The following is a 20,173-nucleotide window of genomic DNA, read 5'->3' as shown; positions in this document are numbered from 1 at the left end:
GACCCTTCATCAGAAATGATTTCTGATGAAGGGTCTAGGCCCGAAACGTCAGCCTTTCTGCTCCTATGATGCTGCTTGGCCTGCTGTGTTCATCCAGCTCTGCACCTCTACTTTTGTGCACAGGTTGTTTTACTTGTGTGTACGTCGAATGACAGTTTACCTTTGTTATAAATGAATAGCACAGTTTTCTCTGCCAGCACCTTCAGCTGGTGGGATAGGAATGTCTTGCTCACATTTCCGGTTGTTAAACTAGTTTTTCACTTTTATATCTGAAAAGAAATTCCTAAATAAGTCAATTTATTTGCTAATGTTCTGTTTCTTTGTACAATGTATGTTTATTTTTCCCTGTGTTGCAATCTATCCTCAGGTATTGAATGCATCAGAGGCTTCAAAATAATTCTTCAAGAAGCCACAGCAGTTGGAACTGAAAAGTTATGTCAGGCGCTTGTTTTAGAAGAGCAAAAACAACTCAGATATTTCAATAAAACACTTGTAAGTAAACTGACCTTCACTATAATTTAGAGCAAATGCTTTCAGCCTGGTGAACCTGACGTTTGTGTGTGGCTTTAGAAATTTTCACTAAATGTACTGATTATATCTGATTCGTTTTTAATGGTTCCCAAATGTGATTCATCTTGCAAATTGATTCAACATTTCCACTTTCTATTTGCTGCTGGAGTGTGTGCTTGTAGTTAAACGTTAAAAGTTATCTTCTAAGCAAAGCGTTGAGAGGTTCACAAAAGTCTCTTGAATCCTGCTATCAGATAAAGTGTTGGAATTCCTTCCGAGCATTTGTTTCTGTTGATCCTATTTCTCATCTAGATACAGATATACTGATCTGAAATAGCATTGTAAGTTTTCACATGTATCACATCCAGCTCTACATCATCTGTCCCACTCTTCTTTCCTCCAGTATTGCTAAATTACTTGTCCAACATCCAGTACTGGATGAGCAGAAATTAATTTCAATGAAGTATTGCAAAGATTAAAGCTATTTTTTTCATTCCTCTCTCAGCTCATGTGCAGCTGAAAGCCTCGTTAATGTTATTTCTAGGTTCAACTATTCTAGTGTATTCCTGGCTGTTCTCTTACATTCTACCCTCTAAACAAGAAATCCAAAATTCTGTCACCCATATCTTAACTTGCAGCAAATCCCAAGCCCCCATCCTCTGTGTGCTTGCTGATTTACATTGGTTCCTGCTCAAGTAACATCTTAACCTTAACATGTTCGTTCTTGTTTTCAGACTCCCCCCTTGGCCTTGCCCCTATCTGTTGCAGTATTCACTCCAGTCCTGTGGTCATTTGAGATATCTCCACCTCTAATTCTGATCCCTTGAGCATCCCCAATTTTAGTTGTTCCTCTATTGATGGCTATGCATTCAGTTGTCCAGCCCCGAACTCTAGAATACTACTTCTTTACAACACTCTGCCCCTTGACCCAGCTTCTTCCTTTACAGCACTCTTTAGAACCTATCACTTTGGTCAAGGTTTTGGCCATCTGACCTAATATCTTTGTGCTTCATCACTGTCATGCTTGTTTTATAAAACTTACGTGAAGCACCTTGAGATTTTCAATTATGTTGAAAATACCATACATATATGATGTTATTTAATCCAATGTCTGTATCAGAGGGAGCCCATGCATGTATCTATGTTATTGGATTTGTAGTCCAGCGTCTCGGACTAATAATCCGGTGATGTGAATTCATTCCCACCCCGGTAGATTTTGAAATTCAATTTAATTAAGTAAATAAATTTGGCATGAATAGCTAGGACCATCAATAGTGACCATAAAGCTATATTTGTCCTTCAAAACCCAGCTGGTTTGCCAATTGCCTTTAGTGGAATAAAACCTACTGTCCTTAATTGGTCTGGCATATAGATGATTCTAGAACTACAAGAATTTCTTGACCACTCTCTGAAATAGCCAAACAAATTATTCTGTCATATCAAAGTTGCTACATAAAAATCATATTAAGATGGAAATCAAGAGGACCAGCCAACATTAATCTAGATATTGAGTTTGAACACCCCAATGGTACACCTATCTCAATTGATCCTACAAAATTGCTCTGACATGCATCTCACGACTGTGCCAAAATTGCAAGAGTTGTCCAGTAAACATACGTGCAGAAACACACCAACCAACATCCCAGATTTTTCTGCCACCATCCCTGGAGAAGAGCACAGTGGCATACAAACAGGAGCGAGTACTCCTGGCTCTATTCCAGATGAAAATGTTCATCTTCAGCTTCTTCATCCACTGTAAGAAGTGGGGATATTTGCTGATAATTGCTAATCCAATAGAATCATAGGAACATAGAATATAAGAGCAGGAGTAGGCCACTTGGTCCTTTGAGCCAGCTCCATTCTGTATGATCGTGGGCTTATCATCCAATTCAGTACCCTATTCTGGCTTTTTTCCCTGTGTTGTTTGATCTCTTTAGTCTGAAGAACACTGTAAATCTTCCTCGAAATTTCGTTGTAGGTGTTTTGATCTCAACAGTTTCCTGTGGCAGAGAATTTCACAGGCCCACAACTCTCTGGGTGAAGGAATTCCTCCTCACTGCTGTCCTAAAAGGTCTATCCCATAACCTTAGACTGTTACCCCTGGTTCTGGACTGTCCAGTCATCAAGAGCATCCACCCAGTCTAATCCGGTTAGAATTTATAGGTTTCTATGAGATCCCACTTCATTCCTCTAAAGTCAATATTATCTTACCCGATCCAGTCCCTTACTATATGTCAGTCCTGCCATTCCCAGGAGTCAGTCTGATAAATCTTCTTTGCACTCCCTCAATAGCCAGAACATCCTTCCTCAGATAAGGAGACAACATATAAAACTGATAGTAAAACTTCTACAAGTATGTGGAGAGAAAAAGATTAATCAAGATGAATATCAGTTCCCTACAAACAGAAATAAGAGAATTTAAAATGGGGAATAAAGAGATGGCAGATCAATACTTCAGTACTTCGTCACAAAGAAAGACACAAATAACATGCTAAAAATATGGGGGAGCACAGGACTTCATGAGAAGGAGGAATTGAAATAAATTAGTATTAATAAGGAAATGGTGTTGGGGAAACTAATGGGATTAAAGGCAAATAAATCCCTACAACCCGATAAGCTTCACCACAGATGCTTAAGGAAGTGGAACTCGAAATAGCAGATTTTATAGACTGTGGAATAATTCCAGACTGGTTAACTTTATATCAGTAGTGAGAAAAGTATTAAAGTCTTTTACAAAAGATCGAAGAGCAGAGCATTGGGAAGGTAGTGATCTGACTGAACATTGATTTATGAAGGGGAAATTGTCTTAAGTCTACTGGAACATTTTGAGGATGCAGTTAGTAGGGGGAGCCTGTGGATGTGATTTATTTGGATTTTCAAAAGGCTTTTGATAAGGTCCCACATAGATTAGCATGCAAAATTAAAGCGCATGGCATTTGAGGTTGTCGACTGAAATGGAGAACTGGTTGGCAGGCAGGCAACAAATAGTAGGAATAAATAGGTCTTTTTCCAAATACCAGGCAGTGACAAGTGGGGTACAGTGATTGTGCCTGAGCTATTCACAATTTATGTTCATGATTTAGACAAGGAAGTTCCATGTTACGTTTCCAAGTTTGCAGATGAACAATGCTGGCTGGGAAGGTATGCTGTGAGGAGAATGTAGAGAAGCTTCAGTGTAATTTAGACACATAAATGGGCAAATAACAGCAGATGCAGTGTGATGTGGATAAATATGAGGTTAACTACTTAGGGAGCAAAAACAGGCAGGCAGACTTTTGTCTGAATGGTAACAGAATGGGAAAGGGGAGGGTGCAAGAAGACATGGGTGTCCTTGTACACAGTTGCTGAAAGTAAGCATGTGGGTGCAGCAGGGGATGAAGAAGGCAAATGGTATGTCGGCCTTCATAGCAAGACCCAGACCCATCCCCCTATCCTTTCCCTGTAACCCTGCATTTTCCTTGGCTAACACATCTAATCTACATGTTCCTGAACACTATGGGCAATTTAGCATGGCCAATTCACCTAGCCTGCACATCTTTGGACTGTGGGAGGAAACCGGAGTACCTGGCGGAAACCTGCGCAGGCACGGGGCAATGTGCAAACTCCACACAGACAGTCACCCAAGGGTGGAACTGAACCTGGATTCCTGGCACTATGAGGTAGCAGTGCTAACCACTGAGCCACAGTGCCACCCACAATATTTGTATTTAATTTAACCATACTTCATATAAAAATGACAGATTTCCATTGAATCTTTCACCTGATCATGCTTAAAATCCATCAAACAGTTTTTGCCTTTAATATTTGCATTTCCGCTTTCATGTAATTGTATCCACCGACCTCCTTTTCAATGATGAATATTGAAGGAATGTTGGAGTTACCAACAGTTTAAAGTTGTAATCCGTGTAATTACATCTTTTCATGTGCTATGGGCTTAAAATCAGGACCAGCCTTTGCTTGTGAGCTGTTTAAGGCCTGTATCAGTTTATTTAAATTAGTTCTTTAGCTTCGTCAGATTCAGCACTATTTTTCTGATGAGTAAATTTGTCAATGTTGTTACAGTCCACAAGTTTATACTCACTGTTATTCCCAGCTGAACAGTTTATTTGTTTAGCTGTTCTGACCTGGCTGTTTCCTTTTTTGCTCCATAAATAGTGATCTGTGTTGTAAGATACTGCAACTACATTGAATTTACTTGGTTGTTTATCATGTGCTGAATTCTTTAAAGGAGCAAATAAGAAAAATAGGAATAGACATCCTTAATAGTATATTTGTTCTTATGATCTATGTAAAAACCAACAATGTTGGTAGAATGAGGTTCTGCGGACACTGTTTGAGGAAGTAAATCTAATACTGTGTGGTTGTTTGGGGAAGAGTAATATAAGATAATAGAACTTTGCATTGAGTTTGAGAGTGATATAAGTAAGTTGCAAATTAGAATATCCAACTTAATGCTAGTTACATGGGTGTGAGAGGTAGGCAGATTGGCAAATTTTATTAATAGTTATGATGGTGGATAAGCAACGATGAAAGTTGAAATAAGCTTTCAGAATTTTCAATAAATCGATATTAGATTGACAAATGAAATAACGTACATGGGAAAAGGGGTCCATCCATTGATAATTTTAAAGGGCAAGAAGGTATTGGATTAAAAAAAGAGACTTGTACTATTACCAAGCAGAGTAGTAAGCTTGACTACTGGAAGAGGCCAGTAAAGGATGACCAAAAAACGAATACAGGAGAAAATAGAATATGTAAACAAACTAACCAGAAATAGTAAATTAAACTATAAGACCTTCTACAAGAATTAAAAAAGGAAAAGAATAGTGAAAGTGAATATGCTTAACCTTGAGGAAGGCGAAATTATAATGGGGGAGTAATGTAATGTCAGAAATATTAAACAAATATTTTGCTTCTATCTTTACAAAGATACAAAGGAAATCAGCAATAGTGAAGATTCAAACCCAATAAGAATGAAGAATTTAAAAGTAATTAATATTGGTGAAAAGATAGTAGTGGAGAAGTTTGTGAAATAGAAGCTGCCAGATCCTCCAAACGTGATAGCCTTTATCCTGTAGGTTGTAGAAATGGTGAGTGCAGAAACTGGATGCACCTTTTGTGATCTTCCAAAATTCTCTTGATTTTGGAACCATGTAAATGGATTAGAAAGTAGTGAATGTAACACCATTATTCAAAAATGGAGGGGGGAGAGAAAACTGAAAACTACGCCAGATAGTCTGACACAGATCATAGTGTGATTTGGCAAAGTTAGTATGGTTTTACAAAAGGGGCATCATGCCTGACCAGTCTGTTTGAGGATGTAAGTAGTAGGGTTGATAAGGAGGAAACAATGTCTGTAAGATATTTTGTTTTTCAAAACACATTTCATAAGGTGCCACAAAAAAGTTGCTGTAGAAGACGAGGGTTCTTAGGATTTGGAGTAATATAATGGACAGATGGTCAGTTAAAGGACAGAAAGTAGGAATAAATGGATCATCTTCAGTTTGGCAAGCTGAGTGTCGCCAGGCTCAGAGACAAGTCTCAGCTATTAACGAACTCTTTTATTGACTTTGTTGAGGGACCTGCATATAATGTATCAAAGTTTACTGACAAAACAGTGCTAGCTGAACACAGATTGCCACAGGATATTGATAGGTTAAATAATGGGAAAGAGGGTGACAGATGGAGTACAGAGTAACATGAAAGAAAAGGGAAAATACTTACTATTGTTAAAAATGTGGAGGAGTGAGAAGTGACCTCATCAAAATATATGAAATTCTTAGAGGGCCTGACGGGATGGATATTGGGTGCTTGTTCAGCTTGGCTTTACTATCTAGAAATAAGGGGCATTGTCTGAAGATACAGTGCCATCCATTTAGAACTGATATGAAGAGAACTTGCTTCACTCAGTCCTGTGAATCTTTGAAATTCTGTATCTACACATATTGTTGCCGTGTAGTTTGAAAGGTTGAATGACCTACTCCTGTTCTGGTTTTATATGTAAAAAGAATACTACCGGTAATAACTTGCCCTCACTTCAGCAGGAAATGTTTGTTGCTTCTCTCTGATGACTTGCATGATTCCTGGTTATAAGTGAGTTACAGCTGCGGTGCTGGATTAATTGGTTTAGTATTTTCAGTGCAATGAAAGGCAGAATATCAGCCAGGGTTTATGCTCCTGGCTGGTGTCCCAGTAAAATTTGCTGGAAAGTGAATCTTTATGGATATTGGGTGAGAATAACTTTTAGCCACTCACTGCTTTACATCACATTTTATAGGAAGATAAACCTACTGATAAGCAATGTATATTAGCCTAATTTGAATTCTATTTTTTGGATAACGTACCTGGGGACTATTTCCTCCTGATGTTGGTCCGGATCAAACACTGCTTAATAGATACAAATTTTATTATGTTATAGGTGACAGACACAAATTTTGTTCTTAAATTTTGTTTTTCTTGCCTGTAGCACCTTGGAACATTTAACTATTTTAAAGACAGTATACAAATGCAGGTTGTTTGTGGTGGACAGCCTGTTTTCAGAGCATTTACTAGATAATTTTAGAGTCAGAAGCTTAGAACTTCTCAAGGTTAAAGTGCACAAATACCATCTGAAAGGAAAATGCACTGTCAGCTACAACTCCAGTGAAGTGGGAAGGTAAACTACATGGATCTGTGGTCTTCTCAGCACACAGGATTTCCATGTACCTTTATGCATTCCAGCTAATTTTGGTTCTGTCTTCAGGTTTTGAAATCCCAACCATTTCAAAGTTTGAAGGTTAAAACACAATATAACGTGACGATTTTACCATTTCCAAACCTTGTGGAAGAAAACAATACCTTCCAGTTTCAGGTTGAACGTAAGTACTGGCTTCATGTAACTGATACGATGACTTATGAATAGAACTGTTATAAGCACAAAGCCTGAACCAAAGTCTGTATTTATTAACAATACAACATTTCAACTGTAAAACCTGCAGACCTGTTGCAATAGGTTAATCGACCTGAATTGTTTGAACACAACAATATATATATAGTGTAGGTAATACACTGTGGAGCTGGAGGAACACAGCAGGCCAGGCAGCATCAGAGGAGCAGGAAAGTTGACGTTTCAGGTTGGGACCCTTCTTCAGAAATGGGAAGGGGGAAGGGAGCTGGGAAATTAATAGAGAGGGGAGGGGTGGTGATAGATGAATGCAGGTAGGGAGTGGTGGGGATTGGTCAGTGGAATGAGTAGGGCGGATAAGTGGGAGAAAAGATGGACAGGTTGTGTCAGGTCAAGGAGGCAGAAATGAGAGGAAGGGTTGGACATCGGACGAGGCTGGGAGTGGGGAGATTTTAAAACTGGTGAATTCTTTGTTTAAGGTGGAGTATCCATCTCGGGAGCCTACAGCCCGATGGCCTAAACACAGAATTCACCGGTTTTAGAATCTGCCCACCCCCGGCCTCATCCTATGTCCAACCCTCTCTCTCATCCCCGCTTCCTTGATCTGACACAACTTGTCCATCTTCTGCCCCATGTATCCACCCCACCCTTCCCACTGGCCAATCCCCACCACTCCCTACCTGCATTCACCTATCACTATTCCACTTACCTTCCCCAGCCCTACCCCTCCTCTCTCTATTTATTTCCTAGCTCTCTTCCCCCTCCCCATTTCTGAAGAAGGGTCCCAACCCAAAACGTCAACTTTCCTGCTCCTCTGATGCTGCCTGGCCTGCTGTGTTCCTCCAGCTACACACTGTATTGTCTCTGACTCCAGCATCTGCAGTTTTGCTATCTCCAAATACACATAGCGTATCTTTTCATTCACCTGTAATCCAGGAAAATAACTGATTCTCACATGTTTCTGTTTGATGGAAGAAAAGCACTTTCTTCACATCACTAGACTGTCAGTATAAAAAAAAATCTCAATGTTGAATTGTTGACATAGGGCGGTTGGTGGCTGTCTGCTTTTACTTAATTCAGCTAGTGATGAACAAAAAAGACCTAAAGAAGTATAAATAGTTAGTAATATAAAAATTCTAAACTGCTTTCTAATTTGATGTTCATAGTTTCACTGAAGCATTTCATCTTGGAGAAATGCTGGGTGGCATAAATAATTTGAATACAAAGCTCTTAAAATTCAAATATATGAAAAGTACTTTAAAGTGATTTGCCTCCAGCAAATGCAACCAATTACTTTTAAAAGCATTTTTTGTAAGATTCTGACTTAAAGAAATCTTTACAATCTAAGAAAGAAGAATACTGCCATTTTGACTTAATGAGATTTTGAGTCATCTTACTTGAAAAGAATTCTTTCTGTGAGTTCTTGCTGTTAGCTGAATGCCCACATTGCTTTTAGAAATTTAAATGGAGACTATCAAAAGGTAATGGAGTTAAGACTATTAACATTTATTTCAAACTGTTACCATTTCTTGCTGAGTATTTAGTTGAAAAGTAATTGTGATTTTCTTCATTATTGCCATTTTAGGATGATGTAGCCCTCCCTCCATCTTCTATTTAATGTGAAAGTTTCCAGTTGATGTAGTTTAAAATGTGCTTTGCATTTGGTTAAAATTAAGGATTATTTGAAAGCAAAGAGTAATTATGTATAATGACAGCGTAGTTCCCATGATTTGAAAATCATTGTTCTATCAAGACAGCTTGCAGAAACCTGTTAGAGAAAAAAATGGCCTTGATTCTATGATGATAGTAACAGTGAGGTTTTGGTGCTCACCTTTAGCAATTTGTGTATGAGATAGCAGCCTCCAGTGGCTGTACATGAGCAGTGAAATGCAGACATGAGGATGTTGCTACCGAATTGCCCTGCTTCTCCAGAAGCCTTGTTATGGCAGTATCTTGACGAGAAATTTGGCATTGAAGTATATGCAACGATAACAGGTTGTTATAATACACACACACTAAACTCACTGGCAGGAGTTTGAACTTAATCATTCCATTGTAAGAAAGTTTTTAGTGGAGTGTTAAGTCTTAAGTCGGTATTCCTTCTAAGATGCGCATATGCACAAATGTGTAGCAACCTGAAAGGTACATGCATGCTACTCACAAGTTGTCAAGTATAAGAAAACATAAATGCTGGCTGCACAAAAAGACTTAATGGAACTGTACTTCTCTGCACAACAAAAATTGGAAGACCTTGGTCTTAATTATTACTAAATAATCTTGCTAGCACTGTAAGTTTGTATACAAGTGTGGTGTCCTGTTCTTTTGCATTTAAGTCTCGCTAAAGAGTTAAATCTACAATTGTGATTTTTAAAAGCTTTCTTTTTCTGACTCTTTATACTCCCTTTCTTTTGTACTCCACATGTGACTTGGTACTGAGTTAAATTTCTAAGTGCAGATTACTTCTGTCAGAATTTTTAATCAAATTTGTTCAGGAAGTATACAGCTGTTTGCCTTGTTCACACAGGTCCTCCCTAGATCCCTTGCACAGATGCCTCATGTTCTGTCTCTCTAATCAGAGTAAGTTACATTGCAGAAGCCCGTAGAAAGTCTGAGGGTAAATGTTAATGTGATGAAAGGCTAGTCCTGCTTCCTTTCTTCTAACTGTAAAATCTTGATCATATGTAACTTGCAAAAATGCGCTTTACTTTTTCCAGGTCAGTGTCTTATATCAGTTACTAATTTTCATTCATTCTTTTTTTTTGCATTTTGCAAACAGACTGGTCTCCAAAGAATCTGGATATCAACCAACCGTACCAGTCTACAAATTTAAATGTAACCTTTGACTTGGCTCCTCCTATTTTTGGATTTAAAGCCTATCACATACGCTGTAAAATGGTGAACACTGGTTTCCACAAGGACAAGACTATACTTGTGGTAAGCAAATTGGAGAGCTGTGCAATGTAATAATGTTACTTACTGTGTCCTAATTATAAAGCTGGGTAAGATAAAGAATGGGCAACTTGCTTCCCAAATCGTTGATGGTGCCAGGTGCCCAAAACAGTCATTTTATTCTGTCCACTTGATATTTACTGTATGTAGTACCATCCCAATCACTGAGACTCTGTAATCTCTTTTAGCACGTATGTAGTTTTTAGGAGATTGAGAGAATTGTTTTGACATTAAACCTTTTATAGTTGATGTATAACAGGAGTTGCATACATTTGGGCTCAATATGTGTCCTGTAAGGTTTTCTCCTTTTGAAATGTGTTGTTTCCCTATAGTATGATGTGTTGGAAGATTCACTTATGTAAGTTAAAAACATTAAATCAGGGATAGACAGGGATACAGTCACGGGGGATGGGTACGCATGTGTGTGTGTGTGGGTCTGGGTCTGGGTGGGATGTTCTTCAGAGAGTCAGCGTGGACTCGATAACCTGCTTCCACATTGTAGGGATTCTATGATTCTAAATCAACTTATAGGTTTTACTGAATTTTTTGACTGGGTCTTATTGCTGAGATTAACTTTAAAACCAATTTTAATGAAAAATTCAGAATCTATATAAATTATAGATTCATTGGGTCACCACAATGCTGGTTGATTATCTTCACAATCAATGAGAATATTTGGATTTGCGGGGTGGTTTTGCAGCTGGATGCCATTCCTGCCACGAACCCTCTTCATTTGTCTGGGCTGGGGACCAACAACACACCCTGTACTAGTGACTGGGTTCTTTCCTACCAACAAGTCCTGGAGTGTGAGTTGAACCTGGGGTCTCCCTGCTCAGCGACAGAACTACTTACAGATCTACTGCATTTCCTAGCCACTAACAAAGGTATCTATCAAAAAAATTAGTTTTTGAGAAAATCTAGAAGGAATGTTTAGAATTTATCATACCACATGGCTGCTCCTAGAATTTTTTTGTGTGGTTTTATATTCTTTTTAATAATCAGTGCCTGTTATAAACAACCTCACTGCATTTCCTCAGCAGGAAATAATGGCTCCTCTGTGTGCTGGCTGCCATATGGATGATAGAGTGACACAGTTGTTACTTATACCATCAGTCATTCTACTTAATATTTATTAGAAAGACAACACACAGCTCATATTTAAGGCTTTGAGATCCATGGTAGGTACTAAGTTTGAAGTATTAAAATGAGGCATGAACAAACACAACTTCATGACTATCAGGTTTGATGTTAAGTATCCTTTAAGCCCATTTTCGTAATTAAGAAAATTCACTATGACTGTGTAAGTAATTGTTGAACCATAATATTCATGAACCTTTAAATTCTGTCAGGATATTGTTTAAAAATTCATTGAAAATGTTTAATTTCTTCCTATAGGATAGTAATATGACCGTAGTGAGTTACGTTTTTCGTGATCTCTACCCAGGCACTTACAGCATTGAGGTATGATTCTTTTACATTTAGGCATTTTTCAAATTCTGCTTCCAATGTTACATTATTACATCAATGATCCAGCCTTATAACTCTCAGACATCTGCATTCCTTCAATTCTGGCATCTTGCTCATACTGATATTCTTTACTCCACCGTTGGTAACTGTGCCTTCACTCACCTCAGCCCTGAGCTCTTGAATTCTCTCTCAATTCCTCTCTGTATCTCCAACTCTCACTTATCCTTGAGATATTTCTAAAAACCTACCTTTTGGACCATATTTTTGGCCATTTACCCTACTGCCTTTTTATATAGCTCAATGTCAGATCTTGTTTAATAATGCTCCTGAGAGAACCCCTGAGATGTTTTACTGTGTTGAAGGTACTATATAAAAGCAAGTTGTTGTCTCAAATTGACCACTGATGACTTCAGCTTTTCTCCATGAGGTAGAGCACAAGATCTGGTCTGGTCTCAGCAGGGGACCATTTAAATTTCTCCACATATGGGGAGTAGGACGAGATTGGTTTGCAGCAACATGAGTGAGCATTTAATAGCTTAATGCTTTCACTGCTTGCTTTAATTTTTATCTCTTAAATCTTAACCTGAGTTTCAAATTCTTATTGGTGAAACAACTTGGCTCAAATTTCATTCTTCCAAATGTGACTTTGGTTTTTGTGTAAAGCCTTTGCAGTACAGTTTGTCCCCATGTGTTCCAAACAAGTTGCAGCTGTAGGTTAGGGTATGTACTCCATGAGATTATTGCATCCGAGTTATTATTTTGCACATTCTGTGTCTCTCTTGCATGCCACTTATATAAGACACACACAACACTTATAAGGCCAACCCTATTCTCTTCTATCATCATCTGTTATGACTCAATGGCCCAGATTTTCTTGTGTACAGTTATAATGGCACGCTTACATGAAAGGATCCTACTACAATGCAGAGTAAGGAGGAAATAATGGAATAAATGACGAAACCTTCACTTATGGGACTCTTTATTTTTGTGGAACTTTTCTGCTGATCCACTGTTAAATCTCAGCAAAAAGATTGGGAAGAAATGCCTCAATCCGCCTCGTGAAAAAATACAATTACAATTTTGCTGCACCACCACTAGCTTCCAAATGAAATTAATGCTGTAGATGTGCTGACAATGGGGTGTTTAGGTGCGTGCAATACTCCGGCAACTTATAAAGCCAGTTTTAAGTATTTATGTTCACATCCTTCTAACATACTTGCAGATTAATGCCTGCTTTGCTGTTATGCCTTCTGTGGCATGTACAAACGAGAAGTTCAGGAAAATGTAAGGAAGTTATCGACATCAAAATCAGAACACTGTCTGATTAAATTTATGATATGTGTTGCCAATCTCACTGTTGCAGGAATTCCTGGGCCAAATATTTATCAGAATTAGTAACTTCCACAGATTGTCAACAGCAAATCTGCTGGAATTATGCCAAAAGTATCTTTTTGCTGTATTTCCCTTTTGATAAGTGGCTTGGAAATGATGGTTCTCATCCAATTTTATTTATTCTGATATGGCCCAAGAGGGTGCACAAAATGAAGCATTAAGCTTTGTATATTTAAGGAGATCTGGAAAAAAAGACATTTTATAATAATTCATTTTTAGTTAGTCACTTTAATACCAAGTATCTTTATAACCTTGCACATTTTTGCAAATTATGATAATTGAAGATCTTCTTATGTCTTTTTTTCTTTAGGTGACAGATTCTAGCAATACGACTGGGAAACAAGTCAATTTTACAGTGAGACCAGGTAGGACTGATTTTTTTCAGGTAGGATCCGAGTGGTAATTGGTACACCCCACCATCTTATATTTAACATAAAATATATTCAGAAATTGTTAACAAATAATTTATTTGTATAGCTGTAAGAAATTATCTTGAAGGAAGAGATTAAAATCACCCTATGGAATCAAAGAATGACCTAGTGAATTATAAATTAATGTTGGCAGCTTTTGCACTTAACCTTACTGGGTTGCTGTTTCTAGTGAATGCTGCTGTTTTGTCTGAGTGGTTGAGCTTTCCACAAACTCCACAAAATTATTCCAGTATTCCGGCTTTGTAAGAAAGCAATTTTTTTGTTGAAGTAATGAGGAAACAGCAGAAGATTAATATAAAGGTTTCTTGCCTTGAATATTTGGCCTGTTGGTCTATACATACACATGTATATATATTAAACCAGCAATCTTTTCCCTGACCATTCCTTTCTTACCTTAAGATAAGCTTCATGGATGCAGATTCCTTTTGTACCTTGTCCTCATAATCATTATCAAGACGTGAACCTTAACATTGAATATCAGTATCTTCCTCAACATCAAAGGGAAAAGTGACAAAGGCCGATCTTGGCCCCTCCAAACTGGTACATACTATGCTCTTGCAACATGACCTCTGGATAGCCATCAAACAGAGATTCATTGAATTATTTAAGAAAATAATACTCTACCAGTCCAATGTTAACTAGCATCCCTTTATTGATGCTGAAACCCTGTTGCTAGTGCCAAGATGGCTACTGCCTGCACATGTGCAGATGACATCAGCGACATCAGCAAACACCTTGTCAGCTGACATCTCTGATGGCAGCAGTTCTGCTTACATTTCTTTTACAGCGTCTTTGAAGTATGAAGTAATAGAACATTATGTGGAATTAGCTAATTTGAACCAATATCTTCCTCCAAAAAAATGACCAAAGTCACTTCTGTAACTAGGAATTGATTATAACTGTAGTGCAGGAAGTGATACTCTCCACCTGATGTCAGACTTTGATAGATGTAGCCCTCACCACACGGATTGAACATATTTATAGGGAAGCAGTGGCATAGTGCTAATATCACCAGATTAGCAATCCAAGGTGACAAGGATTCGATCCTGCTGTGGCAGATAGTGAATCTTTAATTCAATAAAAATCTGGAATTAAAAGCTCTCATAATGGAAACAAAAAGAATGTTGACTGTCATGTATAAAAAATCTTGTTCACTGATGCCTTTTTAGAGGAGGAAATCCATCATCCAAGCTCTGCTTTGGTTAATGTGTGACTTAAGACCCACAGCAATGCAGTTGACATTGACTGCTGTCTGGGTTAGGGATGGGTCATAAATGTTGGCCCATCCAGTGACACCCACATCGCATGAATGAACTTTTAAAAAGTCTTGTCCTCTGGTGCAGTGGAGAAACAGACTCAAAGGTTACTGTTCAGTTTACAGTGTGTGGAACTGAAATTTACAATGGGTAGAGGTGGACTGACTGTGGATTTGACTGACCCAACACTCAGGATTCTGACTCCATCCAGCAGTGTGGTTTTATGGGCAGTGCCATCTTTGTTCCAGGAAGCTGCTGTGGCAACGTTATGCTTGTGCACGGATGCTGTTGACAATAAAATTGAACTTACTGATATTCTTGCTGGAATCAGCAACTTAACCCAAAATGGGAATTTATCAATTGATCAATTGACCTTCTTAACACATGTGGCTCAAATTCTCATCAAAAAAAAATCCATTGAACTATCAAAGGAGCCTCAATCTAAATTATGAAACATAAACTCTTTGCCAAAAATTAAGAACGTACACAATTAGCATTAAACTTTGCTGTGAAAAGTGTAGCTTTAAATTTATCTTGTAGATGGCAACAGAACATAATTATCAGCTTCAAAATGTCTGAAAACTGGTGGTACTGCATCCTTTCACACCTCTAGACTGCTGTTAGATTGTGTTCTATGTTCAGTAAACTAATATGCTTCATCCTATTCTTCCAACAGTGCATTATCCATGGGCTGGTCCAATCCGAGCAATTGCCATCACAGTTCCGTTAGTGGTAGTGTCTGCGATAATCACTCTCCTTACAGTGGTCTGCTGTAAGAAACAGCAAAGTAAGAAATTTGTTGCAGTTTTGTTCGTGACTATTTGGCAACAGAAAAGGATCAGGGAAGACTGGAGACTCTGCTACCTTTGAAGGATTGCTGTGGATTTTACATACACTTTGTGCAGCTTAGAAAAGGAAAACCCCTGATTTTCAGCTTATGTTTGTTAAAGCAAGGCACTGATACCATCATCCAGGACCACCAGGAACAAAAGTGGAGTCATTATTCAGCCCAGTGGAGAGTTCCCAACAAATAATAACTTTGTAGTGGTTGGAATGTCTCTTCCTGTTGCAGTTTACATGAATCTATTTCTTCCTCTCATAAAATGGAAGGCAAACCAGGGCAGGACTTATACCATTAATAATTGGGACCTGGGCTAGTGTTGCAGGTGCATAGTTTCTTAAAAGTGGAGTCACAATATTTAGGGTGGAGGGGAAGGCGTTTGGCACGCTTGCCTTCATTGATCAGGGCATTAATTATAGGAGATAGTAGGAACTGCAGATGCTGGAGAATCTGAGATAACAAGGTGTAGAGCTGGATGAACACAGCAGGACCTCCAGGCCTGAAACATCAGCCTTCCTGCTCTTCTGATGCTGCTTGGCCTGCTGTGTTCATCCAGCTCTACACCTTGTTATCATTAATTATCGGAGTTGGGATATCATATTTAAAGCAGGTTAATTGATAGTTAATTTTGTTTATTGAATACAACAACATTGTAACTGGATTGCCATGTTAGCTGACGCTTTCTGTCCCTGATTGAGGCTGGGTAGACACTGGATTATATCCAAGCATTAGAATATGTCCTCCATCCAGAAGAAGGGAGAAACATTTATAGAGTCATAGAGTCATGCAGTACGGAAACAGACCCTTTGGCCAACTTGTCCGTGCCGCACAGACATCTCAATCTGACCTAGACCCATTTGCCAGCTTTTGGCTGATATCCTTCTCAACCCTTCCAATTCATATACCCATCCAGATGCCTTTTAAATGTTGTAATTGTACCAGCCTCCACCGCTTCCTCTGGCAGGTCATTCCATACATTCACCACCCTCTGCGTGAAAAATTTACCCCTCAGTTCCATTTTAAATCTTTCCACTCTCATTTTAAACCTATGCCCTCTAGCTTTTGACTCCCCTACCATGGGAAAAAGACCTTGGCTGTTCATCCTATCCATGACCTACATAATTTTATAAACCTCTATAAGGTCACCCCTCAGCCTCCGTGACTCTGCCAACGATAACATTGATCCTGCTCTCTTCATCTAGTTGAGGTTTCCTCCTCAGAAAATAAGACAAGAGCAGGTCCACAAATATTTCCCTTATTTTGTTTCAGCCCATCAAATATTTGCTAAATATAAATGTCTGATCATAAGTGGAATTGGGGTTTAAAAATGTTGGTCATAGGAGGACAGATGTACAGCAATCTAATATATCAATTAGCCTTGCTATTGTGTCATACATTTTATATGCATTAAATTCATTATTTTTGCTCAGCAAGCGATGTACATTAGCAGGTATGTCACTTTGGTACTTTGTATTTTAATAGCCATGTCATGCTATTAATGTAGGAGATTGTAAGTGTAGTAGGATTACTGAAACCTTGTTTACCCTACTCCCCAAGCCGCCACATCACCCATGAAATGCAGCATTGAATGTATGAGCATATTGCTGAATATTTACAGTACAAGGTGAGAGTAGAGAAGCTCTCTGCTCCTGTGAAGCATATCAGATTTTGGATTGTCTTTGTGAATTGTGGCCCGTAGTTTATACTTAAAAGTCACCTGTGACTGCTTCTGCTTCATTGAAATGACTGTGATCCATTTCTCATAATCAGATACATGGTCAAGATTGCTTGTGGCCAGGATTTGTATTCAGCATAATTAGACATTGCATGTGTTTGAAATGAAAGATGTTGATGTGCTGCAAAGTGCAGCATTAAGGTAGTGAACTGTACTCTGAGTGATTTCGAGATGTGCTATGCTAGGGTTGTTATGTGTCCAATACCAACCTCGCCCATGTCATTCAGGGGTTAGTAAGCATAGTTTTCCTTATCTGAAACAGGGTGTCTCAGTTCTGGGTTTCCCTATGGCAAAAATGCTTGCTTATTTCTAACTTCTCAAGCCTCTTGTTTAATGAATTCAACCTGTTTTCCAATTGATGCAGCCATTTTGCTAAAGCATTCTTAGTTTTTCAATTGATAATTATTTTAAAGGCATCTGACATGCTTGTTTTGTTCATGTTCTAATACATTAGAGTGCAATGTTTTGACAACCATAAAAGTGCTGGTGTATTTGAAAATCAGGTCTTGTATTCCTGTACAAAGTAAGGATGCTTTGGTGTGTAGATGAGGTGTTGTGTTTGGATTGAACAGCTCACATAGTAAGGTTGCAATTCTGTTCAAATCTTCTTAGATCCAGTGTATTCAGAACTGGATGAGGAGAATTCTGAATCATCTCCATCACCAAGGTCCAAGCCAAAAGTTTTCATCTGTTATTCCAGTAAAGACTGTCAGAAACACCTCAGTGTCGTTCAGTGCTTTGCATTCTTCCTCCAGGACTTCTGTGGCTGTGAGGTAAGTTTCTTTTCCCTATGCTAATTATTTGGAAAACTATTGGCAGGAATTCTTGTAAAGGTATGTGCCAGAGTCATTAAAAGTCTGCTGTAGTTTATACTGTGAAGATGTTTTAATCTGTTTTCAAAGTGGTGCCTGCATTTTGAAGATGTTTTACAAAATTGGCGTCTGTGCAACCTACCTCTTCAAAACATTTGATTACCAATCCTTATAACCCCTGATGTGGCTTCTAAACAATATTGATAATGCTCTAGTGAAGCACCTTAGGTCATCTTATTGCAATTAAAGCGTCATATAAATGCAAGTTGCCTTCATTGAGACATCTGCATCGACCCATCCAACACTAACAATAGATTCTTATTTGACCCATTTGAGCTATTGTTTACTGACTGGTAAACAGACTTGTGAGTTTAAGTAATACACACTTGCAGCACGTAGATAGCACATCCCCTAATGCAATATTAGTATCACAATTGGAAATTTGCCAAATTGTAATAACATTTTAAGACATTTTGAGCTATATCATTTTAAGACATTTTGAGCTATATTGATAGGAATTTGAGGTTCCTAATGTTGAAATAGCAGTTTGTGCTTCATGCACTGGTGAAACAAAATTCAAGGTGATCCCTGGCTCAGTTAGTGTTTCTTTGAAGGTGTACTTTTGGCCTTTTATGGGCATACAAAATAGTGTCCAGGGATGTGCACGCTGGGTGGATTAGCCATGGGAAATGCAGGGTTACAGGAATAGGGTAGAGGGGTGGGTCTGGGTGGGATGTTCTTCAGAGGGTTGATGAGGACTCGATGGGTGAATGGCTTGCTTCCACACTGTAGGAATTCTATGATTCCAGAACAGTATTTGCATAATGTACCCTTCTGAATTGATGCATACGGCATGACATTTATTTTTAGTTTTGCTATGATAAAGAGGTTTATGTGGATTTTCCTTGCAGGTAAATATCAATCATGCAGAATTTAAATATGGCTTATTACAGGTTCAACACCCAAGTATTCCTTTAAAGTGACTCCCAAATTTGGAGATTTCCATCCTTATACTTTGTTCTAAACAATATAAAACACGCCAACAGTTTCAACCTGACTAAATCTAACATTTTTCACAAAATAAGCTATTACTCAAACTCAGATTTTTTTTTTGGGCTTCTCTTCCTATCTTTTTGTATTACATCCAATTTCATGCTGCATCTCTCTGTCCCTTCAAGGTCATTAGCAAAGATATAACATGTGTTTGCTTGCTGCTACATGTTGTAGCTACTATAGACATCATCTAGCCTTGAGTAATTACTTTTCCAATCAGGCAAAAACTATTGTCATTTTATTGTTGCACTCACTTCCCAGCAAGTAATAACTGAGAGCCCTAGTCAAAAATACCACCTGAATCCAGAAAGAAGTGAATATAATATCGTGCTTTCATATGTCTTAACCTGACAATGTGTAGCCTCTGTAATTATTTCTTGTTTCTAAACATTGTACGTACTAGTTTTCTAGGGCTCAAAATGTGGTCTCATCTGCAGTGGGTGGACAAAATGCTGACGAGGCAACTGCTTTGCAGAACACCTCTGGTTGATCTGTAAGAATGTCCCTGAGCTTTTAGTTGCCTGCCACTTCAGTATACCACAGTGTTCCCATGTCAATATCCGTGTCTCAGGTCTGCTGCAGTGCTCCAGTGAAGCTCAGTGCAAACTGGAGGAACAACACCTCATCCTCACTGAGGTACCTCACAGCCTTCAGGACTCATGATGTGGAGGTACCGTTGTTGGACTGGGGTGGACAAAGTCAGAAGTCACTCGACACCACGTCATATTCCAACAGGTTTATTTGAAATCGTAAGCTTTCGGAGCATAGCCCCTAAGTCAGGTGGAGTGAGAGAGATCAAGGGCAGAGAGATCAAAAGACCATAGAAATGTGGGAGTGGAGTGCC

General features: G+C 38.6%; 1 protein-coding gene across 1 annotated transcript in view; it reads left to right on the top strand.

The window, feature by feature from the left end:
- The window catches only part of il17rd (interleukin 17 receptor D), an 80,772-nt gene that overhangs the window by 48,335 nt on the left and 12,264 nt on the right, over positions 1 to 20,173 (top strand). Inside the window, exons 4-10 of the mRNA XM_020512318.2 lie at positions 368 to 492; positions 7,253 to 7,367; positions 10,170 to 10,327; positions 11,738 to 11,803; positions 13,512 to 13,566; positions 15,565 to 15,675; positions 18,077 to 18,237. Coding sequence (XP_020367907.2) covers positions 368 to 492; positions 7,253 to 7,367; positions 10,170 to 10,327; positions 11,738 to 11,803; positions 13,512 to 13,566; positions 15,565 to 15,675; positions 18,077 to 18,237 — 791 coding nt within the window. The remainder of the gene's footprint in view (positions 1 to 367; positions 493 to 7,252; positions 7,368 to 10,169; positions 10,328 to 11,737; positions 11,804 to 13,511; positions 13,567 to 15,564; positions 15,676 to 18,076; positions 18,238 to 20,173) is intronic.

The sequence above is a fragment of the Rhincodon typus genome, chromosome 16, assembly GCF_021869965.1.
Source record: "Rhincodon typus isolate 14 chromosome 16, sRhiTyp1.1, whole genome shotgun sequence".
Classification (NCBI taxonomy): domain Eukaryota; kingdom Metazoa; phylum Chordata; class Chondrichthyes; order Orectolobiformes; family Rhincodontidae; genus Rhincodon; species Rhincodon typus.
This window is presented reverse-complemented; position numbering and strand designations above follow the sequence as displayed.